General features: G+C 38.1%; 2 protein-coding genes across 20 annotated transcripts in view; one reads left to right on the forward strand and one right to left on the reverse strand.

The window, feature by feature from the left end:
• The window catches only part of GPATCH11 (G-patch domain containing 11), a 34,524-nt gene extending 33,587 nt beyond the window's left edge, over nt 1-937 (reverse strand). For 5 of the 10 annotated variants that reach the window (XM_054677778.1, XM_063789147.1, XM_063789146.1 and 2 more), the window contains exon 1: nt 684-790. In XM_054677778.1, coding sequence (XP_054533753.1) covers nt 684-736 — 53 coding nt within the window. In that variant the 5' untranslated portion in view covers nt 737-790. Of the gene's footprint in view, nt 1-667 lie in introns of all 10 variants that reach the window. The other 5 variants (XM_054677779.2, XM_063789148.1, XM_515407.9 and 2 more) reach the window with 5 other exon arrangements.
• The window catches only part of HEATR5B (HEAT repeat containing 5B), a 102,708-nt gene continuing 83,628 nt past the window's right edge, over nt 895-19,974 (forward strand). For 7 of the 10 annotated variants that reach the window (XR_678040.5, XM_515406.7, XM_009442290.5 and 4 more), the window contains exons 1-9: nt 901-986; nt 1,819-1,966; nt 5,909-6,120; nt 8,219-8,327; nt 9,602-9,751; nt 12,951-13,122; nt 14,845-15,002; nt 16,301-16,550; nt 19,328-19,483. Coding sequence is in view for 9 of the 10 variants with exons in the window: in XM_515406.7 (XP_515406.2) it covers nt 1,841-1,966; nt 5,909-6,120; nt 8,219-8,327; nt 9,602-9,751; nt 12,951-13,122; nt 14,845-15,002; nt 16,301-16,550; nt 19,328-19,483 (1,333 nt within the window). In the remaining variant the exon portion in view is untranslated. Of the gene's footprint in view, nt 987-1,450; nt 1,521-1,818; nt 1,967-5,908; nt 6,121-8,218; nt 8,328-9,601; nt 9,752-12,950; nt 13,123-14,844; nt 15,003-16,300; nt 16,551-19,327; nt 19,484-19,974 lie in introns of those variants that run through there. The other 3 variants (XM_009442289.5, XM_063789145.1, XM_054677776.2) reach the window with 3 other exon arrangements.

The raw sequence follows: 19,974 nt of genomic DNA on the forward strand, positions 1-19,974 counted from the left end.
GCCTTGCAAATAGGATTACATTGTTTTTAAGAGACCTACTTAACTTTAAAGTGCCAGGCACATCTGAATGGGGTTACAGGTTGCTTTTAAAGCTCTCTTTCTATTGGTAAAATATACTTTAGCATTATCCATTTCCATCAAAGATAAGCATAAACTTCACAAGGCGAAACCCTGGCAGAGATGATGGAGGCTCGTACCAGAGTGATAGCAATGCAAGTGGTCGCATTTGGGGTACACTTGAAGGTAGAGCTTACAGGATTTGCTGATGTTGTAGGTAGTATGTAAAGAACGATGTCAAGATAACGCTAAGTTTTTGGCCTGAATACATGGAAGAATGGAGTTAACGTTTTTTGAGAGTGGGAAGACTGTAGGAGTAGGTTTGTTTTTGTTTTTTTAGGGGGCGTAGTCGGGAAACAGACATATTGAGAGTCCCATTACATATACAAGTGGAGAGATGGACCTACAGTATAAATGAGACAAGAAACGTCCCACTCCCAACACTACGCTCAGGAACGGCTGATCCCTTCCCTCCCGCGTTCCTCCTGGCTGCAAGCGTCCCACAGACGCAACCACCCACGGATGGAAAAGTGGCTGACGGTGTGATACGGTAGTCATGGCCAGCGCACTCTGCCTTTTATCATTCTACCGGTTGTCCCCAGACCCTTACCTGACAGCTCTCTTACCTGACAGCTCTCTGCTCGCCCCGGTTCAGCGCCGCAAAGCGCGCGCTGCGCATGCGCCCACCGACCAGCGTCGGACTTCCGGACCTCGGCTCCCACCAGTTTCCGAGTGCAGACTCTATTGGAAATTCGCGGCGGGTGGGGAATAGGAGGACGTGGCGACTGCGCTTGCGCAAGACCAGCCCTCCGCGCAAGCGCTCTTCCCTTGTTTCCTGCAGGTAGGAGTGCGGGAGGTGGGGCATCCGGGTCTCTTGGTGGCTGCTTCTACCCCTGGAGCTCAGCTGATCTTCCCTTCCAGACTAGGAGGTGAGGTCGCCGAAGCATGCATGTTGACACGCACGGACTCCTGTCCGACGTACATTTTCAGACGGGTGGGGAGGACATTTGAGTTCGTAATGAACATTTTCCCTTTTCTGGCTCCGTGCTTAGTTCCGAGTTGCCGCCTCGTGCTATTGACAGCCTGCGGAACCCCACGGAGGCTTGCGGCGGCCTCTTGGTGTTTCCCCGGGTCCGCCGCTTGCGGTTCTTAGAGTAGCCAGGTGAAGCCAGACCCCGAGCGCGCGAGGCTTCTCGGGTGCATTCCGGACCGCCTGGTGTTGTCACTGACGCTTCGGCCGCCGGGCCTGGCCGCCCCACCCATCCCCGTAGGAAGAGTCTTGGAGACCTGCAGTTCGGGATGTCTGTGCTGGGTGTTTTGACCTCAGTCCCTCTGGCCAGGTGCAGCGCGGGAGGGTAAAGGTGCTATGTACCGAACACTGGACGAGAAAAAGAGGAGGATGGTTGTCAAGCCCGGCTGGGGTGTTTGATCTTAGTGCTTCAGTTTTCTCATTTATAGAACGGGTAAATGACATATGTGTTGCTGGACATATTTCTTCTGGAATAATGCCTTTTTTGGCAATAATTTATTTTAATTTTCTTTTCACTCCATGAGTCATTCTTCCTTACCAAGTAGTTTTCTTCTGTTTTTGTTTGTATTTTTGTCATTTAAAAGTATGTTCTCAGGTTTTGCCTCAAAGAAGTTGAGTTTTTCCCCAAATGAAATGAGTAGTCATACTTTTCTTAGTGGGTATGTTCCATTAAGCTTGACTTTTAACATTAAAAAATACTTACAAGTATTTTTTACTCTGTTAAATTTAAGGTGTGAATATAAAACTTCCGTAATGGAGTTAGCCCACAGCTTATTGCTAAATGAAGAAGCTTTGGCTCAAATCACCGAAGCAAAAAGACCAGTTTTTATCTTTGAATGGTTGCGATTTCTTGATAAAGTCTTGGTTGCTGCCAACAAGGTATGGTATTGCTCTTTTTTCCCAGTTGCATTAACGTAAAGAGATTATGTGGTCATGATTCTTAAGAAAACACATGTTATGTTTTGGAAGGTTTATGGGTCACTTATGGAACTTGAGAGTATTACACGAATGGGAAATTTAGTGGCAAAACTCAAACCTCGTTTAAATCCAGCTCATTGCCTACCTTCTTTATGTCTGTACCTGGGCAGCTCATTGTAACTGGAGAAAAACATGGCTGTATGACTGGTGTCACTTTAAATTTATCATCATCACCCGTTGCAAGTGATCTCTCTATGCTGCCTAACAATCCTAGTGTCTTCACTTATCTCTTTGAGGAGTCAATAATAGGCTCTTTTTTTTTTTTAAATCTTTGTTTTTTCTTCCTGCATAGCCTTGATTTGCCGAGACCAGCTCGGTTGGGGAGACCCTAACCCAGCGGCGCTAGAGGAATTAAAGACACACACAGAAATATAGAGGTGTAAAGTGGGAAATCAGGGGTCTCACAGGCTTCAGAGCTGAGACCCCGGAACAGAGATTTACTCACGTGTCTATTAACAGCAAGCCAGCCATTAACATTGTTTCTACAGATATTCGATTAGCTAAAAGTATCCCTTATGGGAAACGAAGGGGTGTGCCGAAACAAAGGGGTGGGTCTGGCTAGTTCTGTGCAGCAGGAACATGCCCTTAAGGCGCAGATCGCTCATGGTATTGTTTGTGGTTTAAGGGCTTCTTTAAGCGGTTTTCAGGCCAGGTGTTCCTTGCCCTCATTCGGGTTTCGTTATGGCCATAATGAACATGTCACAGTGCTGCAGAGATTTTATTTATGGCCAGTTTTGGAGCCAGTTCCCAACATTGATTCAACTTACTTTTTATTGTCTGTGTATTTTATATTCTGTCTTTAAAAGTAGATATGGCCCGGCATGGTGGCTCACGCCTGTAATCCCAGCACTTTGGGAAGCCGAGGTGGGTGGATCACCTGAGGTCAGGAGTTCCAGACTAGCCTGGCCAACATGGTGAAACCCCGTTTCTACTAAACACTACTAAAAGTACAAAAATTAGCCAGGCGTGGCCTTGGGCGCCTGTAATCCCAGCTACTGGGGAGGCTGAGGCAGGAGAATCGCTTCAGCCGGAAAGGCAGAGGTTGCAAGGAGCCAAGATCGCGCTATTGCACTCCAGCCTGGGGTACAAGAGTGAAACTCCATCTGAAAAAAAAAAAAAAAAGTAGATACTTCCCTCAAATATCTGATGATCTTTGGCTGCCTGATCAAATTTAAAAGTGAGTAGTAAAAACTTTTCTCAGCAGGGCCAGTCTTTTAAACTGGACTTCACTGTAGGCTAGTTTGGTTCCTGATCTTAGTATTTTAGGTTTCTGTAGGCTAGTCATTCCCCAGAAGATACTTTTCTACTCTCGTGTCTGAAGAGTATATAGCTAGCTGGCTACATTCTTGGAGTTGTGGGAGAAGACTGGGGACTTTAAAGTTCAGTATGTGAACTTTCACTGCATCTCGCCATTTTCAGTGCAGTTTTCCCAGACCGCAACTGTGCCTGGACTCTTCTAGTCTGGACATACAATATTTCACTCTTCCCAGAGAATAAACTTTCAGTCTGCTTCCATAATGAAGAAGAGGATTCTTTCTGCTTATTAGACTCTCAACCATTCCCTCTATCTCAAGGTACATACAACTTCACTCCCACCTCCAAAAGCACCTAGGGCCTAAAAAAACCGTCATCTCTTAGGGGGTCCTGTGTTGTAAGTTAGGTCATTTTGCAGCTTTCCCTGTTGGGAACAGTTGGTTTCCAAATACTGTGTTGATTCTTTCTCCTGTTTTCTTTACCCTTTGGATTTGTGCTTTGTTGTTATTGTTCCTGTTGTTGTTGCTACCCTTTAGTATGGTTTTAATTGAGTTTCTATAGAAACAGTTAATGCATGACCTAATGTAAATGACGAGTTAATGGGTGCAGCACACCAACATGGCACATGTATACATATGTAGCAAACCTGCACATTGTGCACATGTACCCTAGAACTTGAAGTATAAAAAAAAAACAGTTAATGCATGGATTCACTTGTAATCGTCAACTAGACGTTTCTGTTTTCTCTTAAATCCTCTACAACTGGGGATTTACTTCCACTCCACTGAAACAGCACTTGTCCAGCCATTACTGATGACAGATTACCCAGAACAGTGGTCAGTATTCTGTCTTATTTGATCCATCTCCATCTTTTCACCTTGAAACACTTAAAACGTCTTTAATTTTGTTGTGAAATTGATAAATACAAGAGTATATAAAACATGAAGCATAATATGAATATCTGTACACCCTCCACCCAAATTAAACAATAAGATTGTTATCATTGCTTTGCACAGTTTGTGTGAAGTTTTCTTCCTGTTCGTGGCTTCCCAAGACGCTGTTAGGTTTTGGTTCCTCTCCCACTTCACTAACTACTACTTCTTGTTCTTTTTTAACTCTTCCTCAGTTCAGGGCTTTTTTTTTTTAATCTGTACATATTCCTTCAGTGATGTCATCTAATTGTATGATTTTTACTGTCATCTATTAAATAATGATTCCCAGGATAATGTTTACTGCACCTCTTTCTTATCTAAGTGGCATCTCAGAGTTAACATACCCAAACCAAATTCTTGATTTCTCCTCCCAAACCTGCCCTTTCCCCCATGTTCTCTATCTCAGGAAATGACCATTTCATCCTTCTAGTTGCTCAAGGGAAAACCATAGAGTCATTTTTGACTTCCCTCTTTTTCTCAAATTTCACGTTGTATTCACCAGCAAATCCTATGGTTTCATCCACAAACAAATCCAGAGTTTATTTATCATCTCTATGGTTACCGCTCTTATCTCTCATCTGGATTATTGCATCTGCTTCCTATTTGGTCATGATGCTTTCCATTTATGGACCATATAGAGTATTCTTAGAAGTCAGAGTGAGCCTATTAAAAACATTTAGATCACGACCCTCCTCTGCTTCAAACTCTTACTCAGAGTAACATACAAAGTTCTCTTACTGAGAGTGACATACAGAGTTCCATAGTGGGGTACAAGAGACTACCTGACCTGGTCCCTTCTATCCTTCTGACTTCATCTCTTACTACTTTCTGTTACTCCACTGCAGCCAAACTGGCCTTCTTGGTGTCTTTAAGGATGCTAAGAATGCTCCAACCTCAAGGCCTTTATACTTGTTCCTTCAGCCTGGAATGTTCTTCCCCTGGGTATCTGCATGGCTCACCCCTTCACTTCTTTTCAGAGAGAGGCCTTTTCTAATTAATCCACGTAAAACAGTAACCACCCATACTATTCATTTGTTTGTTTGGTAAACTCTGTCCCTCCCCACTAGAATGTAAACTTAATGAGGGCAGGGACTTGTTTGTCTATTTTGTTCACTGTTGCACCCTAGTATGTGGCATACGTTAAGTACATAATAAATATTGTTTGAATAAATAAATGAATTCTAGATATTGATTATGGGTAGAGCTGGGTATTTTTTTTCCTGTTGTCTAGTGCTCTTCAGTTTCTTTTGGTTTCATTTGCTGACCTGTAACTTTATGAACTACTGACTTCGCTTTTACATAGGAAACCTATCTGGGTTGTAAGACATCAGTTGTCCATACACCCAATATTTTGCATCCTTTGGCTGTTGGTTTATTTCTTAGTAAGTTGGTCTCATAACTTTTTGAATCAGAGTCACTTTATTGGAGCTAACCTTTTGGCTTTGGAGGAGAATGAAGGAGAATATTTAATGTAGGAAAGAATGGCTCATTTCTTACAGAACTTTTCATTAACTTGAAAATTCTCACGGTTTATGTTTAATACAATATAGATTTTTAATTATTAGAGTGCCTTAAGTGTTAAGTGTTTTTTTGTTTTGATGAAAAGGTAACAAAAAAATTTTTAATGATGTTCTTTTAAAATTTTTTTTTGTAACAGACCGATGTAAAGGAAAAACAGAAAAAACTTGTTGAACAATTAACTGGATTAATAAGTAGTTCACCTGGACCACCTACACGAAAATTATTGGCTAAAAATCTCGCAGCCCTTTATAGCATTGGGGATACTTTTACAGTTTTTCAGACACTTGATAAATGCAATGACATTATCAGAAATAAAGATGACACTGCGGCCTACTTACCAACAAAATTGTAAGTACTTACTTTAACACGGGCCCTTGAAGTTTTATTTTTTCTTTCAAGGAAACTTAGTAGGAGACTGTGGACCATAAAAACCCCCAGGTGGGTGGAACCTGCGACATGCTGCTAACAATGAGGGCTCTAAGTGGATCGAGTTGTGATGGGAAGATAGTTAAATTTTAGGCATGCTGATTCTGGAATACAAATGGGAATATCCAAATGACAGTGTAAAATAGGTAGTTGGAAATTCTAGTTGGGATTTTAGAGATTTGTTGGGAATGTAGTTTTGGTGAGTAGGCTGAATCCTTTGATATGAGTAAAGTTACCTAGGAGGAGTAGTATATTTGAGAAGAGAAGATGGCTAGGGATACAACTCTAGAACGTCAACATTCAAGGGGCCATGGTCCGTGTAATAGCTTACAGAGGAAATGGAGAGATTATTCAAAACCTGGATTCTAATTTTAGGTCTACTTTTAGGTAGTTACCTGGTATCACTAGGTAACTACCTAGATATATTGTGATTAGATTTTTGTGTTTTGTTTAGGATAGATGTAGACCTCAAAAGTTTTAGAGGAGATTAGACAGTACCAGTACTTTCTAGTTTGTTTTGAAGTTTGAAGCTATGTTAATACTTTGATGATTTAGTTCACTGCCACTTAGCAAATACACACATAATTTTATAGTTCTGGTTAAGTAGAATTGATTATACATTCATATGTATTTCCAGTGGATCCATGGGTCCTATTTAGGAAATCTCTAATGTATGCCGGCATGTGATGCCAGTCATTTTAAATTTATTATCAGCCTACAGGGTATCAAAAAGCATGAGATTTGGAGTTGAAGAGGTGAAAGTTGATTCCCTGATTCTACTCTTTATTATGTGTTTGATTGTGAGCTAAATTTAGTTAACTTCTCTTATCTGTAAATTGCTCAGATCACATAGCTTTTATTTATTCTTATTTATTGGAGCGGGAATGACGTGCCTAATGGTAGACCACCTGCCCACTTCCAAGATCCAACTACACATAGCTATTAGATGGTAGGTTCTAGGATTTAGGCACAGGTCTGCCAGACTCCAAAGCATCCGCTCTTAACCACCATGTCCTACTTTTGCCTTTAAGCTAAACCCACAGCTCTTCACTTACTATTGACCTGAGTGACACTGGGGTCATTTCTTGCTCCTGAAGAAGTGTGTTGCTATTATTACTTTATTCTTCCAAGTGTTCTGTTAATGTAATTTAGATTAAATTTTACAGGTTTACAAATAGTATAGTATTATTTGTAAATTAAGAGGCAGACACTGTGAGCAATGCAAATGTATGAGATATATTCTGTTTCTGGAGTTTACATTTCCACTGGCAGGACAAGATAGAGACATATAAAATGGTCAAGTTACAACACAGTAAATGATATAATTTTGTCAAAATCAGTGATTGACATTAAGTGTTATATATAATGAAAGAAGTGAGGGATTGTTGAGGCTTGACATAATTTGGAAAGTCTTCATAGAAGCAAAGCTTAGGGGCCGGGTGCTGTGGCTCACGCCTGTAATCCCAACACTTTGGGAGGCCGAGGCAGGCGGATCACCTGAGGTCAGGAGTTCGAGATCAGCCTGGCTAATGTGGTGAAACCCCATCTCTACTGAATATACAAAATGAGCTGGGAATGGTGGCATGCACCTGTAATCCCAGCTACTCAGGAAGCTGAGGCAGGAGAATGGCTTGAACCCAGGAGGCAGAGGTTGCAGTGAGCCAGGACCACACCACTGCACTCCAGCGTGGGCGACAGAGTGAGACTTTGTCTCCCCCTAAAAAAAAAAGAAAAGCTTGGATTTCTTCCCAAAGAATGGGTATGATTTATTATGTACATATATAGATTCTTTTGTATTCCTAACAAGAGTACAATTTAACTATAGTATTTAACAAGAATACAGTGTAAATAGAGTATAGTATTTGTTGCAGTTATGAAGCATAAATTGTTTTTGATAGTTGAAATTAAGGATTATAGCCAAAAGTGTCCTAGACAAATGCAAATTGATTTCTAAAAATGAGAAAAGGATAATTGTATCATTAACCTGAACAATGACCAGTGAAATTATCACTTCTCACAGGGCTGCGGTGGCTTGTGTCGGAGCATTTTATGAAAAAATGGGGAGAATGTTGGGCAGCGCATTTCCAGAAACAGTAAATAATCTATTGAAATCTCTGAAAAGTGCAGAGGTAAGTTTTACAACCAATATTATTTGAATATTTGCTTGTGGCAAGAGTTAGATGTCAGCTAAAATATGTTTGTTTCTTTTTCTGTCACTGTGGTCTCATATTGCTTAGCAAGGAGGTAATTTCAAATTATTACTTGTCCCTTCTTTTAATGTATATCAGGGGGAAGGGAAAGAATGCTTTTCTTTGACAAGGAATAGGTTTACTTGTTATTTTTTATTTAGTCCTATGGTACTTTTGGATTGCCTTTTTTTTTTTTCTTTTTTTTGGTGCCATAGCTAATGTGTTAATTTCCTGGTTACTGTAATAAATTACCTTAGACTGGGTGGCTTAAAACAACAACAATTTATTGTCTCACAGTTCTGGAAGCTGGAGGTCTGCGATAAAGTGTCAGCAAGGCCATGTTTCCACTGAAGGATCTAGGGAAGAATGTTTCCTTTCCTTCTTACCTTCTAGTGGTTGCTGGAAATCTTTGATCTTCCCTGGCTTGTAGATGCATCTCTCCCATCTCTGCCTCCTTTGTCACATCACCTTTTTCCTGTCCCTTTGTGTTTTGTGTCTAAATTATTTCCCTGTTCAGTGATACCAGTCATTGGATTAGAATTGGATACCTTTTCTGGGAACTATTTGTCTATTCATTCATTAAAAAAGAATTGAGGACTTATTATTTGTCAGGCATTAAACATACAAAGATGGTCCTGACCTCAAAGAACTTACAGTTTAGTGGAAGAGAGCTAAGTGTGAATAAGCATTGTGATACACTGTGATGAGTATACTATCAGAAATAACAATAAGCACTATGAGAATATGGATATAACAGTTTGAGTTATTCACAAGAAGATGAAGGTTTGCTGTATTTCTGACATGTTTTTTTAAATGTGTTGGATGTTTTCTGCTTCCTTTTTTGGATCATTTATATATTATTTCTCAACTTTTTTACTTAATATTTTACGTTCTGAAATATTTTATATATTGAGATATGATATTAAAGCTTTTGAATCTTCATGTTTTCATTATATTGTATGTACTTCAGTAATTCATAGAAATATTGGAATATATTTACTTAAAACCTAATTTTTTAGAAAGATATTATTTAATTGACTATTCTTACTTGCCAGGTACTTTCTAGAATACTTAATTTTATTGTACTTTTCATTATTTACTGTTTATAATTTGGAGGTAAGACCATTAGACCCAAAGAACTTTTGTCTTGGTGTGTTCTTGTTTAAATATGGAATTTATTTTACAAAATAGTTTTGTTTTGTATACATGTCTAGTCTCAAGGGCGAAGTGAAATCTTAATGAGTCTACAGAAAGTTCTAAGTGGACTGGGTGGTGCAGCAGCTTCCTCCCATCGTGATATTTATAAGAATGCCAGGTCTCTCTTGACTGATAGGTCAATGGCTGTTCGATGTGCAGTGGCCAAGGTTAGTACTCGACCAATTTAGAATACTGCTCTTTATCCTTCTTGCTCTTAAACAGTCAACGATTTTTTTTCTTTTAAAATTTTAAATTATGTTTTGTGTTCCAATGGATTAGTTTCATTTTCTAGAATTATATATAATAGTATCACATCATGAGATGTACTTTTGTGTATGTGTATTCTGGCTTCTTTCACTTAGTATAATTGTTTTGAAATTCATTTATGTTGTTATATGTATCCATAGTTCATTCCTTTTTATTGCTGAGTATTATTTCATTGTATGGATATGTCACATTGATTTGTTCACTCACCTGTTATAAACATTTGAGTTGCTTCCAGTTTTGATTATTACAAAAAAACTGCTGTGAACATCTGTATATAAGTTTTTGCACAAACATATGCTTTCATTTCACTTCCGCAAATACCTAGGGATGGAATAGCTGGTTCATAGGGCAGATTTAGTTTAACGTTCAGAAAAGTACAAAACTGTTTTCCAAAGTACTTGTGCCATTCTGCATTTCTACTAGCAGTGTATGAGAATTTCTCTTCCTTCATATCATCACCATTGTTTGTTACTGACAGTTTTTGATTTAAGCCATTCTAATGGATACATATCTCATTGTATCTCATATCTCAATGGTATCTCATTGTGGCTTTAATTTGCATTTCCGTGATGACTAATGATAAGCATATTTTCAGGTGCTTATTTGCCATCCATATCTTCTTCGAAGAAGGATGTACTCAATCTTTTGTCCATTGTTTTATTGGGTTGTTTTATAATTATTGACTTTTGAGAGTGTTTTATACGTTTTTTACATATTTCTTTATCAGATATGTGATTTACAAATATTTTTCCCAATGGGTGGCCTATCTCTTTATTCTCTAAACAGTGCCTTGTAAGGAAAAGAGATTTTGAATTTCATCCAGTGTATCAATTTTTCTTATATGGATTGTGCTTTTGGTGTTGTATCTAAGGAAACATTTTGTAAACCAGGGTTTGTCCTGTGTTTCCTTCTAGAAGTTTTATAGTTTTATACTTAGGTATGTGATCCATTTTAAGTTAATTTTTGTATATGTTGCAAGGTTTGAATCAAAATTTTTTGTTTTTTTTTTTTCAATATGGATATCCACTTCTTCCAGTACCATTTCTTTTTTTTTTTTTTAAGATGGAGTCTTGCTCTGTCCGCAGGCTGGAGTGCAGTGGTGCGATCTCTACTCACTGCAAACTCCGCCTCCCGGGTTCACACCATTCTCCTGCCTCAGCCTCCCAAGTAGCTGGGACTACAGGCGTCCACCACCATGCCCAGCTAATTTTTTTTGTATTTTTAGTAGAGATGGGGTTTCACCGTGTTAGCCAGGATGGTCTCGATCTCCTGACCTCGTGATCCGCCCACCTCAGCCTCCCAAAGTACTGGGATTACAGGCGTGAGCCACCACACCCGGCCCTTCCAGTACCATTTCGAAAAGCCTATCTTTTCTTCACTAAACTCCCTTTACACCCTTTGTTGAAAATCAGTTGTGTGTATATGTGTAGGTATAATTTTGGACTCTCTGTGCTGTTTCATTGATCCATTTGTCTATCTTGATGCCAACAACACTTTTCTTCATTACAGTTCCTTTGTAATAAGTCTTGAAATCAGGTACTGTTAGCCCTCCAACTTTGTTCTTTTTCAAAATTGTTTTGCCCAGTCTAGGTTTGTCAATGTCTGCAAAAATACCATTTTGGGATTTTGATTCAGGTTGCATTGAATTTGGAGAGAATTGCCATCCTAATAATATTAAGTCTTCCACCCTATGGACATGATATATCTCTCCATTTATTTTGGTCTTTGATATCTCTTAGCAACATCTTGTAGTGTTAAATGTACAAATATTGACAGAATACAAATAAGACTGGGGAAATATGATTAAAATCATGAATTCTATCAATGTCAACGTCCAGGCTGGGTGTGGTTGCTCATGCCTGTAATCCCAGCACTTTGGGAGGCTGAGACGGGTGGATCACCTGAGGTCAGGAGTTCAAGACCAGCCTGGCCAACATAGCGAAACCCCATCTCTACTAAAAATAAAAAAATTAGCCAGGCGTGGTGGCATGTGCCTGTCAAATCATTTTTCAGCATCTATTGAGATGATGATTTGATTTTTCTTTTTTAGTTTGCTAATGTGGTGAATAACATTGATTAGTTTTAGAATTTTAACCAATATTGCATTCCTAGGATAAACCTCACTTGGTCATGATATATCATCCTTATTATATATTATTTTATTAGATTTGCTAGAAGTTTGTTTAGAAATGTGTATCTGTGTTCCTGAGGGATATGGGTATGTAGTTTCTTTTTCACATAGTGTCTTTGTCAGGTTTCAGCATCAAGGTGATACTGGCATTATAGGATTAGTTGGAAAGTTCCTTTCAGTTTTCTGGAAGAGTTGGTATAGAATTGGTATTATTTCTTACCTGAACATTTTGTTGAATTCACTGGTGTAGACATCTCCTAGAGTTTTTTTGAGGGAAAGATTTTGAAGTACAGAATCAAATTTTAACATAGATACTGGGCTATTCAGGTTATCTGTTTCTTCTTGAGTGAATTGTCTATTTCCTCTAAGTTGTCAATTTTATTGGCATAAAGTTGTTCACATATTCTCTTTAACTTTTTAAAACATGTTGAATCTGTAGTGATTTGACCTCTCTCATTTCTAATTTTGGTAATTTGTATTTTTACTTTTTTTTTTTTTCCTGATCAGCCTGACTAGAGATTTATCAAATTTATTAGTCTTCTTAAAGAAGCAGCTTTGGTTTCATTTCTATTCTTTGTTAGTTTCCTATCATGAATTTCCTTTATTATTTCCTTTTTCTGCTTACTTTGTGTTGAATTTGCTCTCCTTCATCTAGTTTTGTAAGGGTGAAGCTGAGGTTATTGATTTGAGACCCTTCTTCTTTTCTAATGTGGTGGTTTAGTGTTACATGTTTCTCCCTAACTAGAAACTCTCTCAAGGCAGTAGGCTGGGACAGTTGTAGGGTTCATCTTGTTTTTTCCTCAAAGATGCTTCATTGCCTGATGTCCAGTGTCTTGAAAACTGTTGTTTCATTTATTTTGTTGAGTTTTTTGGTTATCTCAGGAGAGGTGGTGAGTCTGGTTCTTGCTATTCCATCTCTGGAAGCAGATGTTATAGGATGTTATTTACTTTTTTGTTTTTAATTCCAGTGTCTACTAGAACTACAGAATGAAGCTGTATTTATGTGGACTGCTGAACTAGAAAATATAGCCACTCTCTGCTTTAAGGCTTTGGAAAACTCAAATTATGGGGTACGAGTGGCAGTGTCTAAACTTTTAGGAACAGTCATGGCCACAGCATTAATGCCAAAACAGGCAACAGGTATTGTTGTTTGCCCTTGATTTAGACCATAACAGACCTAATTAGTTATTGCATAAAGGCAAGTCAGTGTAATGGATTTAAATTTTTAGGTATCTTTGTCTACTTTTTCATAAAATGAAAGAACCTGGCTGGGCGCGGTGACTCATGCCTGTAATCCCAGCACTTCTGGGAGGCCGAGACAGGTGGATCACGAGGTCAGGAGTTCAGGACTAGCCTGGCCAAGATGCTGAAACCCCGTCTCTACTGAAAATACAAAAATTAGCCAGGCATGGTGTCATGCACCTGTCATCCCAGCTACTTGGGAGGCTGAGGCAGGAGAATCGCATGAACCCGGGCAGCAGAGATTGCAGTGAGCCAAGATCGCGCCACTGTACTCCAGCCTGGGCGACAGAGCAAGACTCCATCTCAAAAAATTAAAAAAAAAAAAAAAAAAAAAAGAACCCAAATGGCATTTTCCTTGATGTAGTCACATTTTTTGTGATGATAATGTACAGGGTATCTAGCAATTATGCTGGACATATAAGCACATAAGATTTATGAAATGATTTTGGATAATGTATAAGGTACTGGAATCTGGCACTTTATTTGCTACTTATTTTCAGCACTTTATTTGCTATTTTCTGTCTCTGATGAGTAGATCCCCATTTGTACCACAGTATTAATTTTTAATTTTTCTTGATTATCATTATAAACAGAATCAGAGGCAGCACTGAGTTTTCAAATTACTCTTGCTTTGCTTCACAGTTCCGTAGAGATATCTCAGGGGTGCCTGTGAGCAGATGCTGAGTGAACCCTGCCCCAGTCTTGTCCCTACCTCTACCCCACCTCTGTATCATAGAAAGAGAACCAGATGTTTTAGGTTCAAGTCCTGTCTCTTGTATTTGTTAACTGTGAAACCCTATTTCACTTCTTTGAGCTTTGATTTTTCATCTTTAATGATAATTATTTCAGTAGATTATGATGATGATGATGATGATGATGTAATGTTTTAAAGTGCTAACTATGTGCCAGGCACTATTAAGTGTATTACAAAATTTAATCCTCATGAAAGCCCTTGTGAATTATATGGACTGTTATTACTATTTTATAGATGAGGAAATTGAGACTTAGATTCTGTAACTAATTTTCTAAAAACTGTTCTGTGTCGGAAATGAAATTCAGATTCCGGGCAGCCAAATACCAAAGCTTGAATTCTTAGCCATGAGCTTTATACCTCCTCTGCAGAATTTTTGTGAGGATTGCATTTGCTACTATATGTGGAAGGACTTCATAAAATATGAAACTCTGTACTAGGGATGCCAATTCAGTTGCATTCCCAGTAACATCTTAATCTGTTGGTAACTACTGTATAGAAAGCACTGTGATGGGAAAAGTTTTTTGTGTCCACCTCAGGCGGAAATGAGAACTGAGATCAGTTAGTAGTATCTGCTGTGGGTATGCTTTGTCCTTATTGTGTTACACATGGTATTATTATTATTAGACTGTTTTGCGTAGATTTATTGAATTGCTTTTATTTCTAGCTCTTTCCATTTTCTGAGCATTTTTTCCTTTGGAATTGAATTCAGGCTTACAAGTACATTGAAAATTTTAAGAAAACAATTATAAGGAAACTAAACCATTTCCCCATTGTAGTAAAGTGTCCTTAAAAGTAATTACTTGAATTATTAAGCTAGAGTGCCTCAGAAATATATTTGCTTATACTTTTATTTTTCTTCTTGAAAGTAATGCGTCAGAATGTGAAGCGAGCAACATTTGATGAAGTGTTAGAACTCATGGCCACAGGATTTCTGCGTGGAGGGTCAGGTTTCTTAAAGAGCGGTGGAGAAATGTTAAAAGTTGGAGGATCCGTTAATCGTGAAGTGAGAGTTGGAGTTACGCAGGTTTGTAACACATATGTGTGAAAGAATTTTGGCCAGGCACGGTGGCTCACGCCTGTAAGCCCAGCACTTTGGGAGGCCGAGGCGGGCAGATTGCCTGAGGTCAGGAGTTTGAGACCAGCCTGACTAACATGGTGAAACCCCATGTCTACTAAAAACACCAAAAAATTAGCCAGGTGTGGTGGTGCACGCCTGTAGTCCCAGCTTCTCAGGAGGCTGAGGCAGGAGAATCGCTTCAACTAGGGAGGTGGAGGTTGCAGTTAGCCAAGATTGTGCCACTGCACTCCAGCCTGGGTGACAGAGCGAGACTCCATCTCAAAAAAAAAAAAAAAAGATTTTGTTCATATCACTTGTGAAACTTCGTGGAAAACTGTTACTAAGTAACAGCTCACAGAGACATTTTTAATATTGTCTGGTTTCTTTCGAAATGTTTCTTTTACCGAATGAATGAATTACATTCAAATTCCAAATTACATGCTTATATGGAAATTCGGTAGATATTTAATAATATATAAATAAGCCTATGTCTACCATATTTGTGTAAATATCTTTAAATGAAGTTCCTACATTTTGCTTAACAGAAAATCAGATATAAAGTAACTCAGTTTTCATTGAAACTGTATTCAGGTAGCTTGAGCATTTTGATCTTAATATTCTCCAACAACCCTGTAGCTAAAAATACTGGTTAATGCTTTGATTGGATTTTCTATCAGTGTTTAATCACCAATGTAATTATAAGATTATATCTGACTTGGAATTATAATTTCAAAATAACACGGAATAAGAGGTTATGGTTAATGATCTAATAATAATTAACACCTAATAAGATGAAATGGTGATCATAGTCAAAATCACGATTTCAGTCAAAATCATAACTGTACCTTGATCCTGAAACAAGTATAAAATATAAGTAAACAATTTTTTAACTTACAGAAAAAGTCGTACGTAAGGGTTTTATAGCTCTAAGTCAGTGTTTATTTAGGATGTTAAGGTTTTCTTGTTTCTGTAACCTGTTACCTTCCCGATCACTGGGGTAAATTCAGCTTCCCTTCCCTCTCACTGCTGTCCCTTTGTATTCTTCATGAAGTTGTTATCTTAAGAACTGTTTTTTAGTCAAAGATACTTCACTAATAATTCGTATTCCAGAAGTAGTAAAAAGACCTCAAGTTTAAATTTTCTGTTTTAGCCTCAAATACAATTCATTCAGCATGCTGTTATCAGTTATTTTAGTAGTTGCTTTATCTTTGATTTCTGTTCAGTTATGTAAGTGTATCTGAAGTCGTACCTTCCTCTGTTTACAGGCGTATGTTGTTTTTGTGACAACATTGGGTGGTCAGTGGTTGGAGCGCAGCTTTGCCACGTTCCTGTCCCATGTACTTGATCTGGTTTCCCATCCTCGGGCAACACAAACACATGTGGAGGCTGTGTACTCCAGACGATGTGTTTCCTTTATCCTAAGAGCTACTGTGGGCAGTTTGCTAGGTGAAAAAGCCCAGATTGCAGCTGCCAAAGAAATCTGCCAAGCTATTGGAAAACAGATGAAAGCCGTAGGTAAGAATCGGTATCATTATGTGTGTTGATTACCTTAGTCATTTAGTTCTTTATTATGATTCTTAATAAATATCCATAAGACTGATTAGTTTATCTTTCTGTGTGTTTTCATAGTGATTTTTATTGAGTACTCTTATTTGATATTAAAATCACATAATTACAGTGAAATAGAGTTTTTAAAGATTTGGGTGGTATGTTGGTAAGATTGTGTTTTCTGTTTTATTTCTAGTACCTATACGGATTTTATAACTTTTCTGGCATGCAGCAGCAGCACATTGGTTGCTGTCTTCAAGGAGTAATCTATTGTCCTCTTTCTGCTTTTAGAGACTGTTGTTTTATAAACATATATTTTTATTGTTTCTTTTCCTCCCCTCGTAGGCTTAATATGAAAACTTAGAGAGGAACAATTACAGATGGTTATTAGCCCACTGTAAGATGTACTGTGAAACCTCAGTTATACATAATTACAAGAAATTCTTTTCTAAAATATCAATTTTATAAATTTTTCAATTTAATAAATAGTTATTGTCTTAGATTTGCAGAGCACTATTTCAGGGTTTAAATAATGAATGAGATAAAGTTTCTCCTTTCATGGAGCTTTTAATCCAGTTATAAACTAAATATAAAAGCAATGCTAAAAGCAAGGCAAAAATATAAATTCTAAAAGTTTAGTTTTTTCACTATTATTCACTATTTCACTATACTAACTTTAATAAGGGAAATTATATTGACTAATAGAGGTCTTTTGAAATAAGGATTTAATGAATAAATATCAGTAATTTATTTTTTAGAGATATATGTATGAAATGTTTTATAAAATTAGTAAAAAAAATATAAATAGTTGTAGTTTTTGTTGTTTATAATGGCTTACTTAGTAAACTCGTTTTATTTCTTATTTTATATTATTTTATTTGAGACAGAGTCTAGCTCTGCTGTCCGGGCTGGAGTGCAGTGGTGCGATCTTGGCTCACTACAACCTCCACCTCTCAGGTTCAAATTATTCTCCTGCCTCACCCTCCTGAGTCAGCTGTTATTACAGGCGTGTGCCACCACACACCCTGCTAATTTTTGTATTTTTAGTAGAAACAGGGTTTCACCACATTGGCCAGGCTGGTCTCAAACTCCTGACCTCAAGTGATCCACCTGCCTTGGCCTCCCAGAGTGCTGGGATTACAGGTATGAGCCACCACGCCCAGCCAGTAAACTAGTTTTAAATGTATAGAGCTAACTGAAAATTATGAATCGTGAATTAAAGAGTGTTTAAATTAATGAGATATCATTCCTTAAATATGCTAAAATAGTCATCTGTCTTAGATTCACAACTTAAAGAATAATTTGCACATTGATTCATTGAGGAAATGTTTAGTGCCAGAAACACTGCGTCAAATGGTGGGAGTAAAATAGCAAGCCAGATGCATACAGCACCTATCCTCAGGGAGCTTAAAGTTTAGCAATTAAAAGCTAGAGTTTATGCATTTCCAAGTCCAGAAATACCTAAAAACAAGAGTTATTTGGCCAGGCATGGTAGCTCATGCCTGTAATCCCAGCACTTTGGGAGGCCAAGATGGGAGGATCACTTGAGGCCAGGAGTTCTTCGAAAACAGCCTGCCCAACATGGCGAAACACTGTCTCTATTAAAAAATACAAAAATTAGTCGGGCATGGTGGCGTACACCTGTAGTCCCAGCTACTCAGGAGGCTGAGTTGGGAGGATTGCTTGAACCCAGGAGGCAGAGGTTGTAGTCAGCTGAGATGGCACCACTGCACTCCAGCCTGGGCAGCAGAGCAAGACTCTGTCTCAAAAAAAAAAAATTTAATTATAGTCCTCAATTTATTAATCCATTATATCCTAGTCTGTATTATGTATTTTATAGTCTATTAATTCATAATAAATGCAAAAAAGAAAGTTTTACTATCATTTAAAGGTTCTTAATGTTAAGGTCATAAATTCGTTATTTGATTTTTTTTTAAATCCTGAAAGCAGAATTAAATATAATGATACGTATTGGGGATTTGTGGGCCAGAATGTATTCTCAATTAGTAGTTTGGCAAGGGATCTTTTGTTGTCTCTTGTCAAACACATTTCGATTCTAGTGGAAGCTAAAAGGTTGGGGTAGCAGGCAGCAAGGTTAATTAATGGGAACTTACAGAAACATTCCAGTAAGAGGTAACTTAAGGCATTTTCCCTATAGATCCATTTTCTGGTCAGTAATTTAACAGATACCTCCAATATATTGGAACACTTAAAGTAGCAATGGTAATAAAGTAATAATAGCTGTTAACATTTATTGAATGTGTATTATGGGCAGCATTGTGTTAAATTCTTTATATGCACTGACTTTTTAATCACCACAGTACCGTTTGAAATAGGCATGTAAGCCCATTAACAGATAAGGAAATTGGGACAGAAAAATTGAACATCTTGCTCAATGTCACATAACTAATATAACTAGTGGAATTGGGATTTGAACCCGAGTCTTCTTTCTGCAGTATCTGTGCTTTTATACACTGGATTGCTGCTGCTTGCTAAAATTAGGTTGTATTCCTGGAAGCAAAGATGTATCTCAGTATATATTTTAGCATTATTATAAAGCTATTAAACAATGTTTTTAAGTCACTTCAGTGTTTAGTTCTACAAGTTTTCTATTGAGAAATAACTGCATAGTTTTTAACACTCGGACATCAACTGGTATGGCTAAAATCATAAATTGTATAGACCAAAAAAATCATACCACAATTCATTTCTCCAATGTCAAAGACATGATTTTGTGTTTCCAGAAGCAGTAGTGAATGACACAAGTGGAGAAAACAAATCTGGCGCAGCAGACATTGCAGCAAGCCAGCATGTGATGGTCTGTGCCCTCCAGGAACTCGGGAGCCTGGTGCAGAGCTTGAATGCCACCGCATCCCCTCTTATTCAAGAAGCATCTATAGGTATGACATTCAGTTACTTGCTAGCATGTGTTTTCACTTTTTTCAGTCATAAGTGTGATTGATATTTAATTCCTGATTAGTTGCTTATCATCATCATTAGCACTTCAGATCATCAGGTTTTACTTAAATTAATATTCATCGTGATAGGCTGGGCGTGGTGGCTCGTGCCTATAATCCTAGTACTTTGGGAGGCCCTGGTGGGCGGGTCACTTGAGATCGGGAGTTCAAGACCATCCTGGTCAACATGGTGAAAGTCTGTCTCTACTAAAAATACAGAAATTAGCCAGCTGTGGTGACACGTGCCTGTAGTCTACTTGGGAGGCTGAGGCAGGAGAATTGCTTAAGCCCAGGAGGCATAGGTTGCAGTGAGCCGAAATCATGCCACTGCATTCCAGCCTGGGGGACAAAGTGAGTCTCAAAAAAAAAAAAAAGATTCCTTGTAAAGAATATTGAATTAAATGGTTAAATAAAGTTTTGGAACAGAAATCAAA

Source organism: Pan troglodytes, chromosome 12 (assembly GCF_028858775.2).
Source record: "Pan troglodytes isolate AG18354 chromosome 12, NHGRI_mPanTro3-v2.0_pri, whole genome shotgun sequence".
NCBI classification, from domain to species: Eukaryota; Metazoa; Chordata; class Mammalia; order Primates; family Hominidae; genus Pan; species Pan troglodytes.